Source organism: Octopus sinensis, linkage group LG14 (genome assembly GCF_006345805.1).
Source record: "Octopus sinensis linkage group LG14, ASM634580v1, whole genome shotgun sequence".
Lineage (NCBI taxonomy): Eukaryota > Metazoa > Mollusca > Cephalopoda > Octopoda > Octopodidae > Octopus > Octopus sinensis.
In genome coordinates, this window is record NC_043010.1 from 67,942,445 (window position 1) to 67,969,944 (window position 27,500).

The window sequence follows — 27,500 nt, forward strand, 5'->3', positions numbered from 1 at the left end:
TACCCACTTGACTGACTCCATCCTCTCTCTCACTCTCTCGACGACTTCAAATCGAACTTCTTTGACAACCTGTGACTTAGAATATTTTTTTTAAAATACGTAAATTTTTATATTCTTAAAAATACGCCGGCTATCGTTAAGAAATTTAACAAACAAAAGCAAAAATCAACCAACCACCTTGTGAAATAATTAGACAGAACAGAAGGATTTTTAATCTTTATCTAATTGTTATTTTTTAATATTGATTTCTAAAAGAGAAAGATGACTTCACTAAAAAGAAAATACAGCACTAGGTTGTCTAAGGGTAAAATAAACGCCGAAAGCACGTTTAAAGCACCTCAGTTATCCGAAGCTGTCTTAAATCGCGTGAAGAAACGTCCCCGAATTCAGCTGGGAGATATTACGAATGGTGACAAGGTAATCCATCTAAATTCTTTAAGGGGAATACTTTGTTCGGTAATATCTCGGTATTGGTAGACGACATCATTCATATTCTTTTTCTGCCCAAATTCCTTGAGGGAACGTTGCGTAAGTGAATTACGGCGTCTACCGATACCGAAAGGTTTCTATTTTTTTTTCTTATGTGAATGTCCTTCTGATATATATATGTAATTCTTTTTCGGAAGAGTGGATCTCGAAGCAAATAAAATCATACATGATGAAGTGTAAATATTGGGTTAAAAAAAAAATCTCTGTCATGTTTACAGAAGTGGTGGGTTCGTGTCCCACGGATTGCCTTCGACTTTTTCGATCCAAAGGGGGGTTCTTTTAACCTAATATTTGCATGCTATTGTCTTTTGCTCTTTCTGCTTCGAGATGCAACGTTCCAAAGAAGAATTATTTCATCTCTTGAAACTTCCAAAAAGCCTTATGTCAACAATATATACGTGTGTATTTGTTTCATGCCTTTTTTTTTTGCTTTAAATAATGAAATCTTGGTACTACTGAAATACAGAGGTCCCTAACCAACCCTAAAACTAACCCTAACCCCCACTAGCAAGTGTGCACTGTAAAAACATATCGTTACGTTGATGCATCGGGACCTCTATATTTAAGTAGTGCCGAAATCTTGATCCATGTCCATTGATGTAAAACCCTCAGTTGTTTTTGTGTGTGTGTGTTCGTTGTTTTTGTCTCTCATTCATTATTGCTATTATGGCAGACAAACCGTTATTTATATTATCACAATTATTTCCGTATTTTTCCTGTGACTCATTACTTAATCAGATTAATTAACGTTATACAGAGAAATCCCCTTAATCGAAAAATAAAGAACTTGTTTAATTCTATGTATTTTTAACTCGTTCAAAATAACACTGAGCCAAAGATTTTTAAATTCTAATTTCAAAAGAAAAAAAACCCCAAAAAACAAATGCTGAATTGTAATCTTTGATGTTTAAAGTCTAGCCTTATATATCCAGAAAATTTACTGTTTTTAGCAACCAAAATAGTTTCCGAATCTCTTCTAGAAAATTACCCAATTTTTGTACCGGCGCAATTTAATTATTTCCTCTTCTCTAAATTGACGGTTTTGTTTCAATTTAAGTCATCAACTGTATTATAATTAGCACTATAGTATATCACATTCCTGACGATTGCGTGTTAATTAATTCATTAACTGCAACTCTTTATCTCCCGTTAAACACAATGAAACAATTAGATGAAGTTAAATCTTTAACCGGCGACGCTATTGTTCACAGATGCTTTGTACATATCTTTGGAATGCGATTACTTTCTATATTTAGGTTAGTTGTTTTTCAACTTTTTGTTTACAATTTGTATGGTCACTTGATCTGAAATAGCAGTTAAATTAAGCATTGTTTGTATTCGACTAGGCGGCGAGCTGGCAGAATCGTTAAGTGACATTTCGTGCAGCTTTACTTTCTGAGCTCAAATTCCTCTAAGTTTAACTTTACTTAGAGGAATTTGAACTCAGAACGTAGTAAAGTTCAGCTTTAACTTACATCCTTTTGGGGTCGACAAACTAAGTACCGAACTCCTACCAAATTTCAGGCTATATTCCTATTGTAGAAATAATTATCTATACTCGACGTAGTTTTCTAGTAATTCTCCATTCGAGGGACACAGCTTTTTCAAAACTCCACCTTATATTCTACCATCGTAAAAATAGGGACACTTTTGAATACACTGTCTAAAAAGAAAACAGTGGAAAGAAGGGCCGGCGCGGCGGTGGGATCTTTGATTAGAGGTCTGTACTATCCGGGTTGGTCTATGATTACATAATCCAGTACGGTCTTAAGGTATGGACTCATTGGGCAGTTGCTCAAGGGCCTTACGATTCTATGGGCCCAATTTGGATCTATGTATGCTGTGGCTTGCTGTCAATAAATAAATGCTATAGGGTCCAGTGCAGTGATTTTCCGGGGCATATATATAAGTTAAAACGGGCCTGTTCATAACCACCATCACCACTCTGCGATTTTGAAAACGTTATCATTTATTTCTGAAGACATGATGGTTGCAAGCTGGCAGAATCGTTGTAGTGTCTAGAAAAAGCACCTCCAAACCTTGCAATGTTTGTTCCGATTCTTCATGTTCTGAGTTCAAATTCTGCCGAGGTGAGATTGATAAAATGAAGTACTTGTCAAGTACTGAGTGAGGTCAGTGGTATTGACAAACTCGCTTCTCTCAGACTTGCCCGTCTTGTGCCTACATGAGAAATCGTTTTTCAATTTATTATTCACTTTCAGCCCTTTGCTACAGGTCTTGAAGGAGTGGGGGCGACGGAGAAAAAGGCATGAACGTCATGTAACCCCCCCTGAACGCATCTCTGTAAATTTTGCGCTATAGGCTTTTTGGACTTTGACACCAAATCAAATATATTCCAGGCAGTTAATAATATCACATTGCCATAAATAACTTTCCTACTTTGGGTGCAAGGCCTGAAATTATTTTAGGGATGGATGCTAGTGGATTACGTCGGGCCCAGTGCTCAAATCGTAAGGATGAAAGGCAAAGTCAACCTGGGCGGAATTTGAACCCAGAGCGTAGATACGAACGAAATGTCGCTAAGCATTTTATCCATCGTGCAAACGATTCGGTAAACTAGCCCATTATTCTCCCAATCCTGGGTAAAAGCTTAACTCTGGATCTCTCCATAGCTATCAGCTTCGGGTTTCTGGCTCTCCAAATTTTGTCAAATCTATTCAGTTCATCCTTCATTCTTGTTCGTTGTCATCCTCCTGTTTCTTTTTACTTTCTCTCGGAACCTAGTCTGTCAGGTTTTCTTATTTCTTTACTGCCCACAAGGGGCTACACAGAGAGGGGACAAACAAGGACAGACAAATGGATGAAGTCGATTATATCGATCCCAGTGCGTAACTGGTACTTATTTAATCGACCCCGAAAGGATGAAAGGCAAAGTCGACCTCGGCGGAATTTGAACTCAGAACATAACGGCAGACGAAATACCTATTTCTTTACTGCCCACAAGGGGCTAAACACAGAGAGGACAAACAAGGACAGACAGAGGGATTAAGTCGATTATATCGATCCCAGTGCGTAACTGGTACTTATTTTAATCGACCCCGAAAGGATGAAAGGTAAAGTCGACCTCGGCGGAATTTGAACTCAGAACGTAACGGCAGACGAAATACCGCTAACATTTCGCCCTGCGTGCTAACGTTTCTGCCAGCTCGCCGCCTAGTCTGTCAGGTTTTCGTTCGTCTGTTGTCACTATATATTTCCAACCATACATATTTTATAATACAGTGAGTTGAAAACCTTTACTTAACAAATTACCCGAACAATTTGCTGGACTCGAGGTAAACTTCTAAAAGATAGCAAAAAAAAAAAAAAGGTACAATTAAGTGTTAGGACGTTGTAAGAAAGTTTGTACACAGTTGGATTTGGTCCTCAACGCCAAGTGGTGAGAGCAACAAATGTTTCAACTTTCTTAGACCTTCTCATTGAAGCCTAGTCTACTTCATGTATGGGCATCCTTTATCGAGAGGCGAGCTGTATTAACCTGGCTCAACTTCAGGCGGGTCGCACTGTTAGGGAGGGAAAAAAACCCCACCAAAATTCTGAAGATAATTTTTTCGTAAGTCTCCGCGGGTCGCAGTTTTTCTGTTGCTGGTAAGATTAAGAGGAGACGGGAATCATACCTATTTCTTTACTACCTACAAGGGGCTAAACACAGAGAAGACAAACAAGGACAGACAAACGGATTAAGTCGGTTATATCGACCCCAGTACGTAACTGGTACTTATTTAATCGACCCCGAAAGGATGAAAGGCAAAGTCGACCTCGGCGGAATTTGAACTCAGAACGTAACGGCACACGAAATACGGCTACGCATTTCGCCCGGCGTGCTAACGTTTCTGCCAGCTCGCCGCCTAAGACGGGAATCATACCATCTGATCATTCTGTAAGAAGACAATAATACAAAGAAAAGAGACGTGATATAACTGAATTCTTTTTTTTTTTTTTTGTATTGTCGATTACTGCAACCACCTGATATAAATCTCTGATTCAGCGATGGAAATGGGTGGAGAGAAAGAGAGAGTACCTAGGGATACTCGGCGAAAGTAAAGAATACCCATACCCGCTGTTTAGGGGTTAGGATTTTTGTTATGCCGAAAACGGGTGGTGTACGTATTTTTTTACCCTCGCCAGGATAGTCAAGGTACGCGCCAGGTCACTGAGGGTAGGTGGTGTAATGGTTTATAGCGCCTGGTGATTCTCAACCGTTTCTTTTTTTTTTTTTTTGGCATTCTTTCGATATAACTCGACAAAATCGAAACATTTCACTTCGGGTATTTCCGTGGGTTGTGGAGTATAGATGTAACGAAATTATGCCTGCAATTTCTCATTTTAAATTTGAAGAAAAAAAGCCTTGCATATTTGTTCTTACCTGTTTCATGTGTGTATGTAAAATTCGCAAATTTCCAAGCAGAAAACAGAATCGAACAGTCATTTGCTTCCACGGAAATACCCGGTGAAATGTTTTGATTTTGTCGAGTTATAATCGAAAGAATGCCTTTTTTTTTTTTGCCCGTTCCCTATTTTATTTGGATGGACCCCCATAAAGATCATGTGGACCACGGTTGAGGACCATTGGTCTAATCCCATCTTCCCAATTTCAGTCCATGGTTCCTAATACCTCTAGTTCTTAATATTCATTTTCATCACTGCTCTGATTACTTATACGAATATGACTGACTGAGAGAGAATAACCGAAGTGAGCTTTCCTCATGCTTGATTCGACGGTCATTCGGAATGCTCACAGCAGCCATATTCCTACCACTCTATGTCACGCTGGTGAGACCCATATTGGAGTACGGGATTCAAGCCTCTTCTCCTTATCTCCTCAAAGACATACAGCATCTCGAAAGAGTCCAGAAGCTGGCTACCCGCATGGTTCATGGTCTCAAAAATTTGTCCTACGAAGAAAGGCTGAGGACGCTCGACCTTTATTCTCTAGAAAAACGCCCCCGCCGTGGTGATCTCATTCTCGCCCACAACATCATAAGCGGAAAGTGTAACCTCTCGAAAGAGCTGTTCTTCACTCCTGCTCCAGAGCGTCGGCTGCGGGGTCATTCCGAAAAGCTCTACCTGCGACGATTTCATCTCAATCGAAGGAGAGGATCTTTCTCCGTCCGGGTTACGGATCCGTGGAACAAGCTACCAGACGAGATGGTAAAGATGCCGACGACCGCTTTGTTCAAAGCCTCCCTTGACCTCAAGTGGCCTAAACTCTTTACATGAACACCACCCTGTACTTAACTCCATGTCCCCCTACATGGCCTTGCTATTTGCTTTTGAGCCAAATTAACTAACTAACTAACGGTAGATTCTCACAAGTGATTAAATGGGTCGTAAAACTTCAAAAGCTTGATTAGTACCAAAAAAAAGTATGTCAAAGGGAAATAACTCTAAGTTTGGTTGATCTTATTTGTCTCCCTTGTTTTGTACGATTGAATAACTAATGTTATACTCTTTACTCTTTTACTCTTTTACTTGTTTCAGTCATTTGACTGCGGCCATGCTGGAGCACCGCCTTTAGTCGAGCAAATCGACCCCGGGACTTATTCTTTGTAAGCCCAGTACTTATTCTATCAGTCTCTTTGCCGAACCGCTAAGTGACGGGGACGTAAACACAACAGCATCGGTTGTCAAGCAATGCTAGGGGGACAAACACAGACACACAAACATATACACACACACTTATAAATATATATATACATATATACGACAGGCTTCTTTCAGTTTCCGTCTAGCAAATCCACTCACAAGGCATTGGTCGGCCCGGGGCTATAGCAGAAGACACTTGTCCAAGATGCCACGCAGTGGGACTGAACCCGGAACCATGTGGTTGGTTAGCAAGCTACTTACCACACAACCACTCCTGCACCTATGCCATTCTATCAGTCTCTTTTGGCGAACTGCTAAGTTACTGGGACATAAACACTCAAGCGACGGTGGGGAGACAAACAGAGACACAAATAAAGATATGTATACGACAGGCTTCTTTCAGTTTCCGCCTACCAAATTCACTCACACGGCTTTGGTCAGCCTGAGGCTATGGCAGAAGATACCTGCCCAAGGTGCCATGCAGTGGGACTGAACCTGGAACCATGTGGTTGGGAAGCAAGCTTCTTATCACACAGCTACGCCTGTGTTTGTCCCCTAACATCGCTTGACAACCGATGCAGGTGTGTTTACGTCCCCGTAAATTAGAGGTTCGGCAAAAGAGACTGATAGAATAAGTACTAGGCTTACAAAGAATAAGTCCTGGGGTTGATTTGCTCGACTAAAAGGCGGTGCTCCAGCATGGTCGCAGTCAAATGACTGAAACAAGTAAAAGAGAAAAGAGTATGTATATATATATATATATATATGTCTGTGTGTGTGTCTTTGTGTTTACGTCCCTGTTGGTGTGTTTATGTCCCTGTAACTTACCAGTTCAGCAAAAGAGACCAACAGAATAAGTACTAGGCTTACAAAGAACAAGTCCTGGGGTTGGCATCTTCCATTAAAACCGATTAAGGCGGTGCTCCAGTATGGCCATAGCCAAATGAGTGAAACAAGAAATAAAAAAAAAAAGAAATTATTTTTTAACTGATACATGGTAACAAAACCTTCAATTTGTCACTCATACTTCTCACAAAATTATCAATAAAACACCTTCCAAGGTACTTGGGCATTAGTATAGATTTTCTAAAACCTCAGATTCTATCTTTAAAAATCTGCAATGCACCAATGCATCATGGGAAAACCACTGCACTATATATTATGATAATTATGTAATTGTTTACATACATTTTTTTCCCTTCTATTCTTGTATCTGAGGGATGGTTTTTGTTGGCACAATTATTTTTACCGTTGAAATGACCTTTCTTCTATTAACCTAGTTGTACCATGAAATATGATTGGAATCTGTTTTGTTTTTAATCATAGTATTAGTTATAATAGTAATAATCGTTTCTGCTGTAGGCCTAGAATTTGAGGGAAGGTGGGGTTGTCGATCACATCGACCCCAGTACTTGACTGGTACGTAATTTATCAACCCCCGAAAGGATGAAAGGCAAAGTCAACCTCTGCAGAATTTGAACTCAGAATGTAGTGACGGACGAAATACCGTTAAACATTTCGCCCCGCATGCTAATGAATAATAATAATAATACTAATAATAATCCTTTGTACTATAGGCACTAAGCCTGAAATTTTGGGGGCAGGGGCTAGTCAATTGCATCAACCCCAGTGCCCAACTGGTATTTATTTCATCAACCCTGAAAGGATGAAAGTCAACCTGGAATTTGAACCCAGAAACTAAATACACAAAATACTTCTAAGCGTTTTGTCTGGCACACTAACAATTTTGCCAGCTTGCCACCATAATAATAGTAATAATAATGATAATAATCACAATAATAATAATAAATGCCTTGATGCAGTACCAGACAGTGGCTCTCATGACTGCTGATCTTAACTGATTGGAAGTGTTATCATGTACATTGCTTTGTCTTGGTATAAAAGATGGGCTACAGCAAATATTCTGCTCAATACCACAGATTTGCTTGTCAGTTGTTTGACCTTAACCAGTTGAGCATGTCCCTTGGTGGCTGACGATATCTGCATCTCTCACCATGAGCAGAAGTAGTGGGGGAGCATCATAGCCATGGGTTGAGAGGGATTCTTTGGAGTTTGAATAATACACCTCTGGAAACATGGGTGTTTTGTTTAACATCCTTAAACAACCCTTATTCAGGGGACCTTTTGAGCGGGATGGGTTACTCAACCAGAAGAAAATTCTGACTGGGCACTGTTTGTCTTGATATGAGATCACCATGATGCACACATATGGTTGTGATGCATGTACCTAGTGTACCCTTATCAGACGGGTGGTCATGATGGGTATACTGGGCTTCGCATATTTTACCCCAGTGTCACTTTGATGGCATGCACTGCTCTCTCACTCAATATTAATAATAATGACAATAATAATAATATTTTCTACTAAAGGCACAAGGCCTGAAATTTGGTGGGAGGGGACTAGTTGATTACATCGACCCTAGTCTTTAAGAGGTACTTTATTGGCCCCAAAAGGATGGAAGGCTCAGTTGGCGGAATTTGGACTCAAAAGGACAGACAAAATGTCGCTAAGCATTTTCACCTGGCGAGACTGATAGAATAAGTACTAGGCTTACAAAGAATAAGTCCTGGGGTCGATTTGCTTGACTAAAGGCAGTGCTCCAGCATGGCCGCAGCCAAATGGCTGAAACAAGTAAAAGAATATAATAATAATAATAATAATAATGAGAGCACTCAGAAAGTGCAAACCTCCACCAAGGCAATACCAATGTCCTCTCAACGATTAGCCATAGATGATTTTTAAAATGAGACCAAGTTCCACTGTCTGTTTTGGCATGGTTTCTACAGCTAGATGCCCTTCTTAATGCCAACCACTTTGCAGAGTGTAATGGGTACATATTGCATGGTACCATCACCAGTGCTGACAGGGTCACCAAGTACCTTGCACGACAATAAGCCCTCAACTGGGAAGGGGGAAAGTAGTGAGTGGGTGTGGCTTTGTACTTTTCGAGGTAGAGAAGGAGCGGATGTAGATGTCTTGCTGTAGAGTAGATACATGGATTCTCAATTTGGTAAAGAGATTTTGTTGAAGCCGTGTGCATGATCAGGTTGTTCTGGCCACCATACCACTACGCCTATGACATTAGCTTTGTGAAGAGGGTTACAGGACAAAATCAGTATGTAATAAGGAAGGACGAACCCTGCATAGGGTCATGACTCACTTAACCATAGGCTCATATGTGAGTGATCCTGGTTGATGCTGACACCTAAAAAGCAACACTCTAGCCAAACTGCATTTACCATGGAGGAAACTACCAAGTTGGTGTTTGGTATGGAGTATATAACCCTTTGACCGTGGAAAGTGGATATATCCATTCAAAATTTTATTACTGTTAACTGCAGAAAAGTTTTACTCCATGGTTTAACCCCCAACTCCCAAAAAAACCCCAAAAACCAAACAAACAAAAAAAAAACAACAAAACAATTATCTTACAAGAAGCAAACAACTTTTGACAAAAGACGATTTCTTTTTAGATTTTCTGAATTTTTCTCACATATTTCATCAAATGTTTCTTTACAGAGCAAGAATTAAATGTTTTTAGACACTAAAATAGCATTGCAGAAGTACAAAATATTTCTATTTTTCTGGCAGGTAATTAACATTATTATGTGAATGACCATGAAATTTAATTACACAGTCAGTTAATCTCGTGTTTCAGATAGTTGTTCTTTATAGTGTTGTCAGACGAGCTGTCTGGAAGCAGTAAAACCCTAATAAGAAAATCTTAGTAGACGTAAATATACATCTGTGTGGTTAAGCAGCTCACTTTGGTAACCGCATGGTTTTGGGTTCAGTCCCACTGTGCAGCGCCTTGGTTAAGTGTCTTCTGTTATATTCTTGGACCAGCCAGTGCTTTGTGAGTGAGTTTGGTAAATGGAAACATGCCTGGTCACAGGGAAATAGTTCAAGACACCATGCAGTGGAACTGACCCCAGTGCCATGTGGTTGGGGAGCAAACTTCTTACCACACAGCCTGCCTGTGTGTCTGTTTGACTATTTGTCTGACCGTCTGTTTGTTTGACCATCTGTCTGAGCTTCTGTCTGTCCACCAGTCTACTGAAGTTTCTTATTTCTTTATTGCCCACAAAGGGCTAAACATAGAGGAGACAAACAAGGACAGACAAAAGGATTAAGTTGATTACATCGACCCCAGTGCGTAACTGGTACTTAATTTATCGACCCAGAAAGGATGAAAGGCAAAGCTAACTTCGGCGGAATTTGAACTCAGAACGTAATGGCAGACGAAATACCTATTTCTTTATTGCCCACAAGGGGCTAAACACAGAGGGGACAAACAAGGACAGACATAGGTATTAAGTGGATTACATCGATCCCAGTGCGTAACTGGTACTTAATTTATCGACCCCAAAAGGATGAAAGGCAAAGTCGACCATGGCGGAATTTGAACTCAGAACGTAATGGCAGATGAAATACCGCTAACATTTCTGCCATCTTGCCGCCTTCAGTCTACTGAAGTTTCTGTCTACCAAATCCACTCACAAGGCATCGCTTGGCCTGGGGCTATAATAGAAGACACTACACAGTGGGATTGAACCTGAAACCATGGGGTTGCAATGTGAAATTGTTTACCACACAGCCATCTGATACCATGTCACCATGTTAGTTGCTGTTTAGCATCAACTGAAGTCTTGATAGTGCAGATCATCATCATCCTATGATCAAAAATATTCCAGGCATGACCATCCTATTTTTTTTTTGTTATGGATTGTTCAATACAAAAAAGAAACATGGACATTAAAAAAAAAAACAAGAGCAGAAGAGAAACTTGGCTGTTATTTCTAGCAAGTTGAGCCACCACATACAGACTCCTTCATCAGTTTGTGGGATGGCCTCTTCCAGTTATTTTGTTATGTCATCTAGAATGTTCTAGATGGTGTGGGTGTGTAGCAGCAATAGCATCCTTGCAAAGCGCCAAAGCAAACATTTTATTATGTCGGAGCAGCATTTTAGCTCGACAATTCAATTGGTCGGTCCATCAGTCGGTGAACGAACGAGTGAGCGAGATGAGTTTATTGTGGAGGGGTGCACTTCAGAACTCGCATTAAGTTCATTGCAGTAAAATGCTGGCTGCATCAGCCATCTGAAAAAAGGTCAGCAACTGTTTAAGAGCTTAACTAGTAATAATAATAACAATGATAATAATAATAATGATGATAATAATAATAATAATTGCTGGCCTTGAAGTAAGAGGATGTCTCCTTGTACAGTCAGGGCTAGTTGCTGTAATGTGTTGACAAAGTTGAAAGCATTCCAACGACACAGATGGTCTTTGTTTTTGTTTCTGAGTTTTTAATTACATTTGTGCTGTTGTTTCGCAAAACAGGAAGGGTGTCTTGTATGGCTCGTGAGTGTATCTACAAGATACATCCTCTCAAAAGTCAGTACCTGTCCTCCACTGAAATTTTTACTGGTGTGGTTGCGTGGTTTTTGAAGTTTGCTTCCAGACCGCATGGTTTTGGGTTTGGACCCACTGTGTGGTACCACGGGGGGGCTAGTGTTTCTTCTTCTATAGTTCTATGCCAACCAAAGTCTTGTGAGTGGATTTGATTGACAGAAGCTGAAAACAACCCCATGTGTGTTTCAATTCCTGGACCAGCTGTGCATTGTGTTCTTGAGCAAAACACTTTATTTCCCATTGTTCCAGACCATCATCATCATCATCATTGTTTAACGTCCACTTTCTATGCTAGCATGGGTTGACGATTTTGACTGAGGGCTGGCGAACCAGATGGCTGCACCAGGCTCCAATCTTGATCTGGCAGAATTTCTACAGCTGGATGCCCTTCCTAACACCAACCACTCTGAGAGTGTAGTGGGTGCTTAAATGGGTAACCTTGCAACAGATTAGCCTTCTGATTGGGGGAGTATTGGCTAGCAGGGTGGCATCATTTGAAAGCTAAAATACTGCAAAGCGCATTGTGACCAGCAATGTACAACATCCAATAGTCTTGTTGATAACATGATTTCTGTTGGTATACTTTTTTTTTTATGTTTTCAATTTTGAAAGTAATGGAGAATTATAAAGTAAACAAGTTAAACGCCCCCCCCCCCCCCCGTCGAATAGACGGTGCTGAGTTGTCAAACATTTAAACCAAATTTTCTCAAAACAACTTGTCCGACCGTCCCATAGGCCTCCCCCCTTGAGAAACACTGATTTAACCTAAATTTGAGGCACCAGCAAAAGAAGAAATAAAGATAGACTTTTTTTCTATTCTAAAAGAAAAACGATTTTATTCACACAAATATGCAACCGAAGAGTTTAAAGTAACAGTAATGATAAGGCTGTTGACTGGGAGAACACAAACATGGTTTAAACAGTAAGCTTGGCAGGAAAGAAACATGCCTTTAAGCAGTATAAAAACAACAAAAAATGGAAGGTGCAGTTATGTACAGGTTGACTGAAGAAAAGCAGGACAAGAAGTGGCTTTATTGATTGCATTCTCACCTGGAATCGATTTTCGTAATTTTTTCAAGACTTATACATGCCCTGATACCGTTGGTATCTACATATCAAATTTGAGCGCAATCGGATGGAGGATGCCCGAGATCCTAGAAGACACACACACAGACAGACAGAACAGATTTTATATAAGAGATTTGTTATTATGCTGCTGCATGAAACCTGTATTAACGTGAAATATCAATGAAAGGTTTTAATTTTGATCACTTTAAAATGGGAAGTTTTTATCAGAACCAAGGGCGGTCTTAGGCCAGTAAGCATCAAAAGGGTTATATAGTAGCAAAATTTCTCAACCACAATATTTGGTGGTAGCAACTAAAGTCAGACAGGTCAGGGAATAAAATGTCAGTGTGGTTAATGAGTAAAGAAATATAAGCCAAGCAATTGGTTTAATTAATCCCAGTCTGTACACACACTAGGCTAATTTTAGCCAGCAGCTAACAAAAATGGGTGCTAATTTCCTCAACACATTTGGTGGTGTAAGCATTTACCTTTTACCTTGTTTTTGTCTTTACTGTGGTCATGCTGGGGCACTGCCTTGAAGAATTTTTAGTTGAATGAACCAACCCCAGGATTTTTTTGTTTAAAGCCTGGTATTATTCTATCGGTCTCCTTTGTCGAACTGCTAAGTTATGGGGATGTAAACACACTAACACTGGTTGTCAAACAGTGGTAGGGGACAAACAAAGACATGCAGATATATACTTAACAGGCTTCTTTCAGTTTCCGTCCACCAGATCCACTCATAAGACTTTAGTTGGTTTGAGTCTATAGTAGAAGTCACTTGCCCAAGGTACCATGTGATTGGAAAGCAAGCTTCTTATCATACAGCCATGCCTTCACCTCTTTGTAAACAGCAGCAAAAAGTATTGGTGCTCCTTTAGTGTGCAGACTACTGCAGTATCTTTAGTCTGCACTGCGAAATGACCTAATCTGGGTTTAGGGGTTAGGGTTAGACTAGATGCAAAAGAGTAAATGTCCAGGTGTGTGTGTGTGTGTATGTGTGCGTCATTTTAAAAAGAAGTAAAGGGGGATAATTATTAAGTTGTATATATGAAGGGTGAAAGGTTCATGCAAGCAATTTTATTAAGTGACCATTGCAACACTCTGGCTAGAACCCTCCAACCTAGCAATTGTAGGTGTAACGCCCTAAACATTAGGCCGTGTGCTTTCACAAGGCACATAACCTAACAGTGCACGTGTATATACGGGAGTTATGGTGATTTGCTGTACTTGAGGGGATGCATCAAGCCAAGTAAAATCATAGTCATCCATATCTACAGAGTTGTTCTTGACAGGTGCTGGTGCCACATAAGATGCGCTTGTGTTGGTGCTGTGTTAAGGTATCCATGCTGGTGGCATGTGAAAAGCACACTCTGTAAAGTGGTTGGTATCAGGAAGGGCATCCAGTTGAAGGAGCCATGCCAACAGACAATTTGGAATCTGGACAGCTCCTGTCAAACCGTCCAACCCATGCCAGTATGGAAAATGCACATATGATGATGATGTGTGTGTGTATGTGTGTATGCATATCTGTCTATGTCTATCCCTATCTGTCTCTGTATGGCTCTCTATCTATCCATCTCTCTATCTCTATATATATATGTCTGTCTCTGTTTTTCTCCATCTGTTTGTTTCCATCTGTCTTCATCTGTCTCTGTCTGTCTTCGTCTGTTTTTGTCTGTCTTCGTCTCTCTCTGTCTTCGTGTCTCTCTGTCTGTCTTCGTCTGTCTCTGTCTGTCTTCGTCTGTCTCTGTCTGTCTCTGTCTGTCTCTGTCTGTCTTTGTCTGTCTCTGTCTGTCTTCGTCTGTCTCTGTCTGTCTTCGTCTGTCTCTATCTGTCTTCGTCTGTCTCTGTCTGTCTTCGTCTGTCTCTGTCTGTCTTCGTCTGTCTCTGTCTGTCTTCGTCTGTCTCTGTCTGTCTCTGTCTGTCTCTATCTGTCTCTGTCTCTATCTGTCTCTGTCTCTATCTGTCTGTCTCCATCTGTCTGTCAATAAATAAATAATGTAATATATATGTTGCCTTCTCTTCAGTCTGAAAGACCCAAATGGAAGAATACTTTGCAAAGAAGAGTAACTGGAAGTTTTCGGAAGCAGGTTCTCAAACAGATGGTTGACTATTCATGGGCTGGTCCGATTCCAGACAGCTTTGACTATTCAGCAACAACTATGGAGACATGTGCACCAACTGCAGGAGGCCCTTCTCTGAGACGACGGTCCATGCCGGCAATTGATAGGCCAGTGGTTAAACCAAAAACAAGGAAATCTCTTGTTGGTGTCATTAAGGTAATTAAAATTTTTAAATATTTTTGTGCCCCTTTCTTTCTTTCTTTCTTTCTTTCTTTCTGCTTTTCTCTCTTTGCTTCCCTCTGTCTATATCTCTATGTCTGGACTCCTTCACTGTTATTTTTTAATGTTTCCTTCTCTTTCTCTTTGTTCCTCTCCCTTTCTCCTACTTAGTACCTCTCTCCAGGACTGTCACTAAGCCTCCTGCAGACGCAGGGGGCCTCCACGGTTAAGGGCCCCATGTTAAGATCAAAGTACATAAATGAGAGGAGGAGGAGGAGACCCCCTTCAGTCATGAATGACCATGGAATTGCACCTAGAAAGTTACCCTCCCAGGCACAAGTCCGGGCAAACGACAATACTAAAAATGAACCTGACTGCTCTCAAAAATTGAGTAAAAAGACAGGAAAAATAATCCAGTATCCTTGTCTGGTACCGGAACGATCCCCAAATCTAATTAGTTCATGCCAGTCAGGAGGCCAAACATCCCTGGAAGTTTCATCCGAATCCATCCAGCGGTTTTTGAGATATCTTGTCCACGGACAAACAAACACAACTGAAAACAATACCTCTGCCTTTGCTAAGGTGGAAGTAATAATTGAGATTTTAAACTTTTAGAAATTTATAGGCATGGCTGTGTGATAAGAAACTTGCTTCCCAACCACATGGTTCTGGGTTCAGCCCCACTGCATAGCACCTTGGGCAAATGTCTTCTACTATAGCCTCGAGCCGACCAAAGCCTTGTGAGAAAATTTGGTAGATGGAAACTGGAAGAAGCATGTTGTGTGTAATATATATATATATATATATATATATATATATATATATAACGGGAAGGTTTACGAAAATAAACAAAAGATGAAGGCAGGTGGAGTACAAACAAACAAATGTATTAGTATGGCGCTCAGAAATAGAAATAGAACAAGTCTTTTACGTTTCGAGCCTACGCTCTTCGACAGAAAGATACACAGAAATATATATATTTGTGTGGCTGTGTTTGTCCCCACTGTACTATTGCTTGACACCCGATGCTGTTGTGTTTATGTTCCCATAACTTAGTGGCTTGGCAAGAGACCCATAGAATAAGTACTAGGCTTACAAAGAACAAGTCCTGGGATGAATTTCTTCAACTAACACCCTTTAAGGCAGTGCTCCAGCATGGCTGCAGTCTGATGATTGAAACAAATAAAAGAATACACACACACACACACACCCACACACACCCACACACACAGATATATTGACCTATTGACCCTTGTAAAAGACGAAAGGCTAAGTTGCCCCCAGCTAGATTTGAACAGCAGACGTAACAAGATACCACAAGACATTTGGTCGTCGTTGCAGCTCTACTGATTCTGTCTAATAACATGGTACTGGTGGTGGTGGTGGTGATGGTGGTGGTGTTTGCAGATTAGCAAGTTTGGTATTAACAGCTACATTGTTCAGCTCTTTAATTCCAAATTACATGCTCTGTGGGTATTACATTGGTAGTGTGTATGTGTGTGTGTGTGTGCACACTTGTATGTATAGATGCGTATGCATCTATGTCTAAACTTGTCTGTGTATACATGTGTGCATGTGTGTGTGTATATTTGTGTGTGTGTATACATGTGTGTGTGTGTGTGTATGTGTGTATACATGTGTGTGTGTATACATGTGTGTGTGTATACATGTGTGTGGTGTATGTGTGTATACATATGTATATACATGTGTGTATATGTATGTGTATATATGTGTGTATGTCTGTATACGTGTGTATACGTGTGTATGCGTGTGTATGTGTGTATACATTGTGTGTGTACATGTGTGTATACGTGTGTCTGTGTGTACATTATGTATATGTGTGTGTGTGTATACATGTGTCTGTGTACATGTGTGTATGTGTATATTTATGTGTGCATGTATGTATGTATATATATGTGTGTGTGTGTGTGTGTCTATATATAATCTATATAGTCATCCATTGCCTTAGTGACTACTTTTCTATGCTTGTCTATATATAATTTTTTTAATGATGTTTGTGACTCTGTGGAATGCAGTCTTGTGTGTGAACTAGTTCGGCGTCGTTATTTCCTGGGAATACTTTCGGTACGTCAACTGTTGTCTTTTAATTCCTGCCTTAAAACAACAACAGTTGAAGTTCAATCCTCATGGTTGCTGATGAGGGAAAGAGGAGACAGAACAGCTGTGAGGGCTGACAAATAAAAAAAAAAAAAAGGAGTGACCAAGCTGTCACGTTTTAAAATTATTGGCACATATGAATTACGAAGCCACTTTGAGCATAATCCTATGAACCCGGAAAAATTTAAAACAGCAGGTTACTTACTTGCAAACAAATGTGTTAACATGTGACATTATTGACCGAGGTTACCATGGTCTTTTCTGTAGGCTTTTCTTTCCACGGATAAACCTTATCTGCTTCACCCTTTACACTTTACATCATGACATTTCTGATCGTTTTTTTTCTTTTCTTTTTTTTATTTTTCCTTTCTACGATCCCTTTTGATCGAAAACATACCCCACATTTTTTTTTTTACTCCCCAAAAAGAAAAGCTCTACTTTGTTAATCTGTCTTGTCTGTGTGCAGCCCTATGTGGCTAATGTATTATAATAATATAATGGATTTTAATCTTAAAACTTGTCCTCAACACTGTGTCAAAGACAGAAAAATTAAATGGATGCAAACTATCATTTTTTTTTTTATTAACGAAGGGGCAAATTATTTATCTTTTACTAGTTTCAGTCATTGTACTGTGGCTAAATCGAACAAATTGACCCCAGTAGTTATTTCAAGTCTGGCATGTTTATTGGTCTCTTTTGTTGAACTGCTAAGTTATGGGTTCGTATCACAAACAACTGTCAATCCTTGTTTGTTTTTCGGCAAGATATTTCCACATGACCAGGCATGTTTTTCATGGAAGACTGGAAGTGATCAATATCACTTGCATGAAGAGGATACTTGTTTATGACCATTATGTGATGTCAAGACAGGGGTACACACACACACACACACACACACACACACATGGCATTAGAAAGGGCATCCAACTGTAGAAAGTAGGCTAGAGCAGATAATAGATCTTGGAACAGTCCTCTTGATTGTCAGCTCCTGTCAAACCATTCAAGACAGCTGTTAAATGATGGTTCTTTTATTCTTTTACTAGCAGTATCGCCCAGCGTTGCTCGGGTTTGTTTCGACCCTTTAGAATTGGAATTTTTGCAAAGTAAAAAATTTTGCATTATGTAGCTTGTTATTCTCTTTAAGTGAACATTTTCTCTGGTTGAAATACAACGAAAAATGGCAACACAGCAGTCAAAAAATCATAAAAAATAGGGATTTTCATAGAAAAAAAAGTACCTTTTTGATGTAAATAATTTTTGGTGTTAACATGGTCCGATTTGAATTTTATTTTCTACCTTGCGCTGCTAGGTCTCGGAGGAGATAGTGTTAGTTGAAGGCTACTAAACATGCCATACACAGACAACTTCAGCTTTATATATATAGGGATTTGTCTCAGTCATTTGACTGCGGCCATGCTGCAGCTCTGCCTTAAAGGGTGTTAGTTGAAATCAACTTCATGACTTATTCTTTATATTTTGTTTTTATTCTATTGGTCTCTTTTGCCAAACCACTAAGTTACAGAGACATAAATCAGCATTGACAAATTATTTAGATAACCTAAGTTGATCCAAGTTTTTTTCAGTTCACAACATGACATATGTGAAACCCATATTTGTAATTTATTATGGCATGACTGTCTAGTTGAAAAGCTTCCTTCCTAACTATGTGGTCCCAGGTTCAATCCCACTGTGTAACACCTTAGGCAAGTGTCTTCTACTTATAGTTCCAGGTCAACCACAGCTGCATGGTTGATGGATATTGAAGAGAGCCCACCATATTATCATCACTAATCCTCATTTAACACACATCAGTTGTGGCTGTGTGGTAAGAAGCTTGCTTCCCAACCACATGGTTCTGGGTTCAGTTCCACTGCATGGTACCTTGGGCAAGAGTTTTAGTGTCGGGCTGACCAAAGCCATGTGAGTGGATTTGGTAGATGAAAACTGGAAGACACCCATCTTGCGTGTGTGTGTGTGTGTGTGTATTTTTACCACACAGCCACACGTGATATGTGTGTGTGTGTGTGTGTGTGTGTGTGTGTGTTAAATGAGGATAAGTGATGATAATATGGTGGGCTCTTTTCAAAATCCATTACTACACAGCTTTGGTTGACTTGGAGTTATAGTAGAAGACACCTACCTAAGGTGTCACACAGATGGATTGAACCTGGGACCACATAGTTAGGAAGCAAGCTTTTCAACTAGACAGTCATGCCATAATAAATTACAAATAAATTATATTTCTTGTTGTGAACTGAAAAGCTTGGATCAACTTAGCTTATTGAAATAATTTGTCAATGAAAATGCCATTGATGAGTTTAAAATCTAAAGACAGCTCAAAAATGAAGAAAAAAAAAAGAAAGCCACCAGTTGTGATTAAAACTTTTGGATGAAACAGACAATGCAGATTGGAATTGATCTGGTCTCTCTCTCTCTCTCTCTCTTTCTCTTGTGTGCTTGCTTGCTGTAACCAATTGGCCATTGTTATTGTTGCTGCCGTTGTGTAAAATGCTAAGTAGTTACAAGTATTACAGCAGTTCTGACTCTCTGGTGCACTTGAGATCTTAAGTATGCATTTTCTGCTGGCATGGCTCTGTTAATTACTCTGTGTGTATGTGTGTATATAAATCTATATGTATATATATATATATATATATATATGTAAATATAAATAAACAAGTGTGTGTCACGGTTTGTTACTGTGTGGAAATATGTTGTGTCATGTTACTGTAATCGCCTTCAACTCAATAGGCCAAAATGTGATAATTCCTCTGAGTGCTTTTATGTGAACTGGTTTTTTTTTTTTTTGCGCAGGAGTGGCTGTGTGGTAAGTAGCTTCCTTACCAACCACATGGTTCCGGGTTCATTCCCACTGCGTGGCACTTTGGGCAAGTGTCTTCTACTATAGCCTCGGGCCGACCAAAGCCTTGTGAGTGGATTTGGTAGACGGAAACTGAAAGAAGCCTGTCGTATATTTATATATATATATATGTGTGTGTGTGTTTGTCCCCCTAGCATTGCTTGACAACCGATGCTGGTGTGTTTATGTCCCCATAACTTAGCGGTTCGGCAAAAGAGACCAATAGAATAAGTACTAGGCTTACAAAGAATAAGTTCTGGGGTCAATTTCCTCTACTAAAAGGCAATGCTCCAGCATGACCGCAGTCAAGTGACTGAAACAAGTAAAAGAGAATACAAGCATAGCTGTGTGGGCTGAGAGGTTTGTTTTACAACCACATGCTTTCAGGTTCAATCCTCATTGTATGGCATTGTCTACTGTATCCCAGAGCTGATCAAAGCCTCGTAAATGATCAAAGACCATCACGTGTGTGTGTGTGTGTGTGTGTGTGTGTGTGTGTGTGTGTATACTTCTGAAATTGCTTGTACATAAGTATGGTGATTGTTGTTACTTTTCCTTGTCAACAAATCGTCTGATCACAGAATAAGTAAACTGGTAATGAAGTGTCTTGTTTAAGGATGCAATGTACTGGCACAGGCTTGGGAATTAAACATTCATCCTAACAACTCTCAGTTTAATATCTTAACTATTGGGCCACTTGCTTTCACACAATATCTATATACATATGTACACCCAACAAATAAGTATATTTGGTTATTCACCAGCCTGATCATCATCTTCCAAACTAGTTTGTTTGTCTTCTTTATGTTCACTTCATCTGTTCACCAACATAAAAATTGTTTTATATGTTCATCTGCTTGGTCACTCATAAACTCGTTCATTTGCTCATCAACTCACAAACTGGTTTGTCCATCTGTCTTCTCACCCACTCACATAGGTTTACATATCCATGTGTCTGCTCTCATCGACTCACAAACCGATTCTCCATTTTCCCATTTGCTCACCCATTCACAAACTGGTTTGTGCATGTCGGCTGTTCATTTACTCACAAAGTAGTCTGTCTCTATGTCTATCTGTCCCTTTAGTCATCCACTCTATCCGTCATCTCACCCAATCACTACTTTGTCTCTATCCATCTTCTCATGCAATCACAAAATACTTTTTGTCCTTCTTTTTGTTCACCTTCTCACAAACTGGTTTGTTCATCTACTTCACTCACTCATAAACTGGTTTGTTTATCCATCATTTTACCCAATCACTGTTTTGTTCATCTATCTATCTCACCCAATCACAAACTGGTTTGTCTGCCTCTCCATCTTTCCTCTCACTCACAACACGGTGGTTCGGCCATCTGTCATCAGTTCATCCAATCACAAAAGCAGATTGTCAGTCCTGTTTGCTCACCCACTAAAAAATTGGTTTATCTATCTGTCTACTCATACCATTCACAAACTAGTTTGCCCATCCCTCACCCATCCATCTCTTTACTCACTCACACAACTGCTTCATTCATTTGATTCGCATCTGGGTTAATTTCTCCTCCGTTCATCAACTCACAATTGGTTTTATTGGGTTTTCAGTCTGTATTCTACTACTCAGCTATTTACACTCATTTCTTTACAAGATAAAATAAAGAAGTGTGTTAACCCTTTCTTTACTGTATTTATTTTGAGATACTCTGTGTTTCTTTCAATTACTTTAAATATAACAAAGAATTTAGTAAAATAACTTGGTTATCATTCAGCTATTGTTAGGAACATAAATTATGACTAAGGTTTGGTGAAAGATTTTAATTCAAAACTTATGAAAACAAGACATTTGTACTCAGAGCCTGAGCCAGTTTCAGCCAGGTTGGTATCAAAAGGGTTAAGAATTGTTTCTCTTTTATATATTTTAACCCTTTCATTATTGTATTTATTTTGAGATGCTCTGTGTTTCTTTCAATTATTTTAAATATAACAAAGAATTTAGTAAAATAACTTGGTTATCATTAAGCTAGTGTTAGGAACATAAATTGTAACTAAGGTTTGGTGGAAGATTTTAATTCAAAACTTATGAAAACAAGACATTTATACTGGGATCCAGAGCCGGTTTCAGCTGGGTTGGTATCAAAAGGGTTAAAATGAGTGTGTGTGCGTTTGTGTGAGAGAGATGTGATAGTAACAGAGAGGATGGTAATAAGAAAACAGAATTAGGGTATGTGGTGTGTGTGTATGTGTGTGTATGGATAGGTAGATAGGTGTTTGGTAAGGTGAGAATATGTTGCATATATTTTAAATGAACCAGTTGATCTGCTGGGTAGATGATTCTTGCAAGTGCTGGAAAAGGTGTGGAATGGAAGGAGTTAAGGAAAGATGAAAATTGATATTGTGGTGCCCTAAGTTAGAGGTTAGGATAAGATGTACGTAGGTAGATTAAATGATTAAATTGGTACATATGTAGATAGGAAGGTCTGGCATGTAGGAGATAATATGTACGCACACACATTTGAGTGAGTGTGTGTGTTTACATATGCCCAAATATATACTTTTACTCTTTTTACTTGTATCAGTCAGACTGCGGCCATGCTGGGGCACAACTATATCGACCCCAGGATTTATTCTTTGCAAGCCTAGAAATTATTCGGTTGGTGTCTTTTTACCGAAGCACTAAGTTGCAGGGATGTAAACATACCAACATCAGTTGTCAAGCGATGGTGGGGGAACAGACAGACACACACACACGCCTGTATATCTTCTATCTTTTATACACATGTATATCTTCTATACTTGTGTCATTCATTAGACTGTGGCCTGGCTGGAGCACTGTCTTGAAGGGTTTTTCTCAGTTGAACAAATTGACCCCAGGACTTGTTCTTTTTGAGCCTAGTACTTATTGTATCAGTTGCTTTACCCAAACTATTAAGGTATGGGGATATAAACACACCAATACCAGTTGTCAAGCAGTGGTGGGGGACAAACATGTGTGTGTTTGTGTGTGTGTGTGTATAGGCGCAGGCTTGGCTGTGTTGTAGGAAGCTTGCTTTCTAACCACATGGTTTTGAGTTCAGTCCCACTGCATGGCACCTTGGGCAAGTGTCTTCTCCTATAGCCTCAGGCCAGTCTGGTACTTAATTTATTGACCCCGAAAGGATGAAAAGCAAAGTCAATCTCGGTGGCATTTTAACTCAGTACATTAAGGCAGACGAAATACTGCTTAGCATTTCGTTCGGCATGCTAACGTTTCTGCCAGTTCGCCACCTTTAAAAGAGAGGAAATTCTTTTCTACTCTAGGCACAAGGCCCCCAATTTTTTTTTTGGGGGGGGGCAGTCAATTAGATCGACTCCAGTACATAACTGGTACTTCATTTATTGACCCCAAAAGGATGAAAGACAAAACTGACCTTGGCAGAATTTGAACTCAGAACGTAAAGAAAGACAAAATACTGATAAGCATTTCGCCCGGCCTGCTAACGTTTCTGCCAGCTTGCCGCCTTAGAATGCAAGATATCTTTTCTACTCTAGGCACAAGGCATGAAATTTTTGAGGAGGGGGCCAGTCGATTATATTGACCCCAGTACACAACTGGTACTTAAGGATGAAAGGCAAAGAGTTGACCTCAGCAGAATTTGAACTCAGAACGTAAAGACAGATGAAATACTGATAAGCGTTTCGCCTGGCGTGCTAACATTTCTGCCAGCTCGCTTCCTTAAAATGCAAAATTTAATGAAAGCATTATAATCATTTTAAAAGTATAGTGACCTAATTTCTATATTTGATAAATTGTGTTTCTGGGTTAGGTAACAGCAGGGCAATTTGACTATCTGATGCCCTTGCCCTCACGGAATGTGGGCAGATGTAAAGAAAATCCTGAAATAAACTGCATTTTGAAAATTGAAGAGGGAAGTGAGTCCTATTGTTGAAAGGGCAGATTGGAATGTGCCTATATGTATATATTAGTAAGTAGATGCACATCTAAATGTATGTACCGTATTTTAATGTGTATAAGGAACCCCTAATTTGGGGTGCTTAAAATTTGGAAAAAAAGGTTTTGTAAGGGATTATAATATTTTCCTTGTATAAGAAACCCCCATATTTTTTTATCTGATTTTTGATAAAAAAGGTTCCTTATACACGTATCACACACACACACACACACACACACACACACCACACACACACACACACACACACACACACACACACACACACACACTATTAAATATCGCCATTTAATATTTTTAATTTTATGCATGCACATTATTTTTTAATTTTGTTGACTACACAGTGTAGTAGGGTCAGATGGGCACCGTCTGTGAGAAAAACAGCACCATGACGCAATTCAGTCTGCCAGGAATTTCGAAACGATGTGCTGTACTGCTTGGCATTCATGCCAGAAACTCCGATATGGACATTTCAGAATATTTGGGTGTCATTCTGAGGACAGTGCAGAGGATTCGGAAAGAGTTGGGTGAGTCTAATGATGATCATGAAGGTACGGTAGCTCGGAAAACTCACTCCGATCATTCTGATAAGAAAAGAATTCCTGAATTTCTTGGTGAGATCCAGGTCATGATTGACAATGATCCCTCCAAGTCAATCAGGAACATGGGAGTGTCTGAGTTTCTTATCAGGCAGGTAGTGCATGAAGACATTCGGTATTCCTTATACAAGATGAGAAAGGGCCAGTTTTTATTCCAAGCCATCAAGGACAAGAGGAAAGACCATACTACAAAGCTTTTGACAAAATCAAACATCCCCTCCAACCGAACATGCTTTGGTTTTTCTCAGACGTGAAAAGTTTCTGCCAGGATCAGATGGTGAACACACAGAACAACCATTGGCTTGTCGTGTCCCCAAAACCTGTACCGAGAGTGATAAAAATCAAATATTCAGTCAACATCATGGTGTTTAGAGTGATGACGATGTTATGCCTCTATTCATCTTCCCACATGGCCTCAAACTCAACACAGAGGTCAACATCAAGTGCTTGGAGGAGGTAGTTCTGCCCTGGGTCAGAAGGGTGGCTGCTGAAAGACCCTATATCTGGCAACAGGACTCTGCACCATACCACACAAGCAGGAGAACCCAGTCATGGATCTGTCAGACAATTTCTGCGACCACATCACTCCTAAAATCTGATCACCCAACTCCCAACACTGCAACCCCTTTGATTATGTGTGGGGCAAAGTTGAGCGAGAGACCAACAAAACTCCCTGTAACACCAAAGATGTACTGAAGGCAAAGATTATGGCAGTATTGAACAACTTAAACAAGGAGACCATCCAGAAGAGTTGCAGGAGATTCCAAAGTCGTCTGGAGGCCGTGGTTGAAGGCAATGGCGATTTTATTGAATAAATTTAATCTTAAATATTTCAAGCTATTTTTATGCAATTTTGGTAAATATATCTGTTAAAATGAAATGTCTGTGTTATTTTCATTTTTGCGAAATTTAGACGACAATTTATTCACCGCACCCTGTGTGTGTATATATATATATATATATATATATATATAGTTATCTATATACATAGCATGATGTGTACACACACATACACGCGTGTGTGGCTTAATCGCAGAGAGGAACATAGTGAATGAGAGAGAAAATGCTTGGCTGAGTCAATGAATGTTTAGTGAATTACCGGATGGAGAGAGAGAGAGTGTGTGTGTGTGTGTGTGTGTGTGAGTGTGAGTGAGAGAGTGAGAGGAAACTCATGTTTTTTTTTAAACTAGTGATAAGAATGGAGGGAGGATGAGAGATGCGGTGGAGTTGAGTTCGGCGAAGAAGGAAATTGTACGTAGACACACACACACAAAAAAAGAAAAAGGACAAAAGACTTGGAGAATGGTTTGTGGCGCTTAGGGAGAAGAAGGTGGGGGGAGAGGGGAGGTGAGGAGAAAAAGAAAGGATGACAGAAGTTGATGGGAGGAAGTGTGGATGCGGTGGGTGGGTAGGTTGGCGGGTGGGTGGATCAGTGTCCTGTGACGACGGTCGTGGTGGCGGTGTTTGCGGTGAGGTGTGTGTGTGTGTGTATGGGGGGGGAGTAATTATGGTGGAAAAAAAGTATGTGCGGAAGTTTGGTGTGTGATCCATCATCATTGTCATTATCATCGCCATAAACACTTATTGTCACCAGCACCACTACCAACAGCAGCAGTAGCAATTTTTTTTTTCATCACCGCCATCATCATCATCAGCATCATCATCAACATCGTTATCACTGCCTCTATCATCGTCACCACTACTATCACCACCACCAACAACAACAAATCCGTTACCACCACTGTCGCCACCACCATCGCCACCCCGACTACCACCACCACCACCACTACTACTACTACTACTACTACTTAATAATAATAATACCGCCGCCACCAACATCAGCACCGTTACCACCAACACCACCGTCGCCACCCTAACTGCCACCACCATTACTACTACCACCACCACCACCACCACCACCACTACTACTACTACTACTACTACTACTAATAATAATAATACCGTCGCCACCACCAACACCACCGTCGCCACTCTAACTACCACCATCACTACTACTACTACTACTGCCGCCACCACTACCACTACCATCGCCACCACCATCATCTCTTTCATTATCAGCACTGCTACCATCACAAGCTACAGCCATAGTAAATAACGGTTGATTCTACGAAGAAAGCAGCGTAATGTGCGCGCCAAAGAGAGAAAATAGGAACGAACGAAAGGAAGAAAGATTGGTGGCGGAGCGAGCGAGCGAGCGAGCGAGCGGATGGTGGATGAATCCCAATCAGACAGATCGATATAAATAAATGGATTGATAGTATTGGCCTCGGGTGAATTAGATGTTTGACTGACGAAAGAAAAGACCGAAAAAAAAATGATAAAGTAATAAACGAAAATAATAAATAAGAAGGTTTGCCAAAAATTTTTGGGAGAAGGAATAAAACTTGTTTTTATCTTCTTCGCGAAGGTAAAATATTCAGGAAAACTGATTCGTAGGATGGATTGGATAGGTCGATCGGTGTGGCATGGATGGATGGATGGTTTAACCATCTTTTTGAATGAATCGGCTGCAAGGAAGAAAGACGTGTAAGGGGGGGTGGGGAGGAGCAAGAAAAATCTGTGATGATAACCGGAGTATAAGTTATAGTGCCGGATCTTTTATCCGGCTTCCAGAAATCCGGGAATATTGTGCAATATCGTGCAGTATTTACTGTACCCGACCCGGTAAGGCAAGCGAGCTGGCAGAAACGTTAGCACGCCGGGCGAAATGCTTAGCAGTATTTCGTCTGTCTTTCCGTTCTGAGTTTAAATTCCGCCGGGGTCGACTTTGCCCGTTCATCTTTTCAGGGTCGATAAATTAAGTACCAGTTACACACTAGGGTCGATGTAATCGACTTAATCCCTTTGTCTGTCCTTGTTTGACCCTCCCCCCGATTTTTAGCCCCTTGTGGGCAATAAATAAATAAGAATCGTTAGCACGCCGGACAGAAATGCTTAGTGGCATATCGTCCGTCCTTATTTCTTCTTTTGGGTTCAAATTCCACCGAGGTCGATTTTGCCTTTCATCTTTTTCGGGGTCGATAAAATTATTACCAGCTGAGCACTGGGATCGATGTAATCGACTTAGCCCCTCCCTCGAAATTGCTGGCCTTG

General features: G+C 40.1%; 1 protein-coding gene across 2 annotated transcripts in view; it reads left to right on the top strand.

Moving 5' to 3' along the window:
• Nucleotides 1-27,500, top strand: part of LOC115218922 (rhotekin-2) — a 222,585-nt gene that overhangs the window by 3,680 nt on the left and 191,405 nt on the right. The window contains exons 1-2 of one of the 2 annotated variants that reach the window (XM_029788935.2): nucleotides 1-417; nucleotides 14,633-14,884. The exon at nucleotides 1-417 is cut by the window's left edge and continues 1 nt beyond it. In XM_029788935.2, the coding sequence (XP_029644795.1) occupies nucleotides 262-417; nucleotides 14,633-14,884 (408 nt within the window). In that variant the 5' untranslated portion in view covers nucleotides 1-261. The remainder of the gene's footprint in view (nucleotides 418-14,632; nucleotides 14,885-27,500) is intronic. The other variant, XM_036509190.1, reaches the window with a different exon arrangement.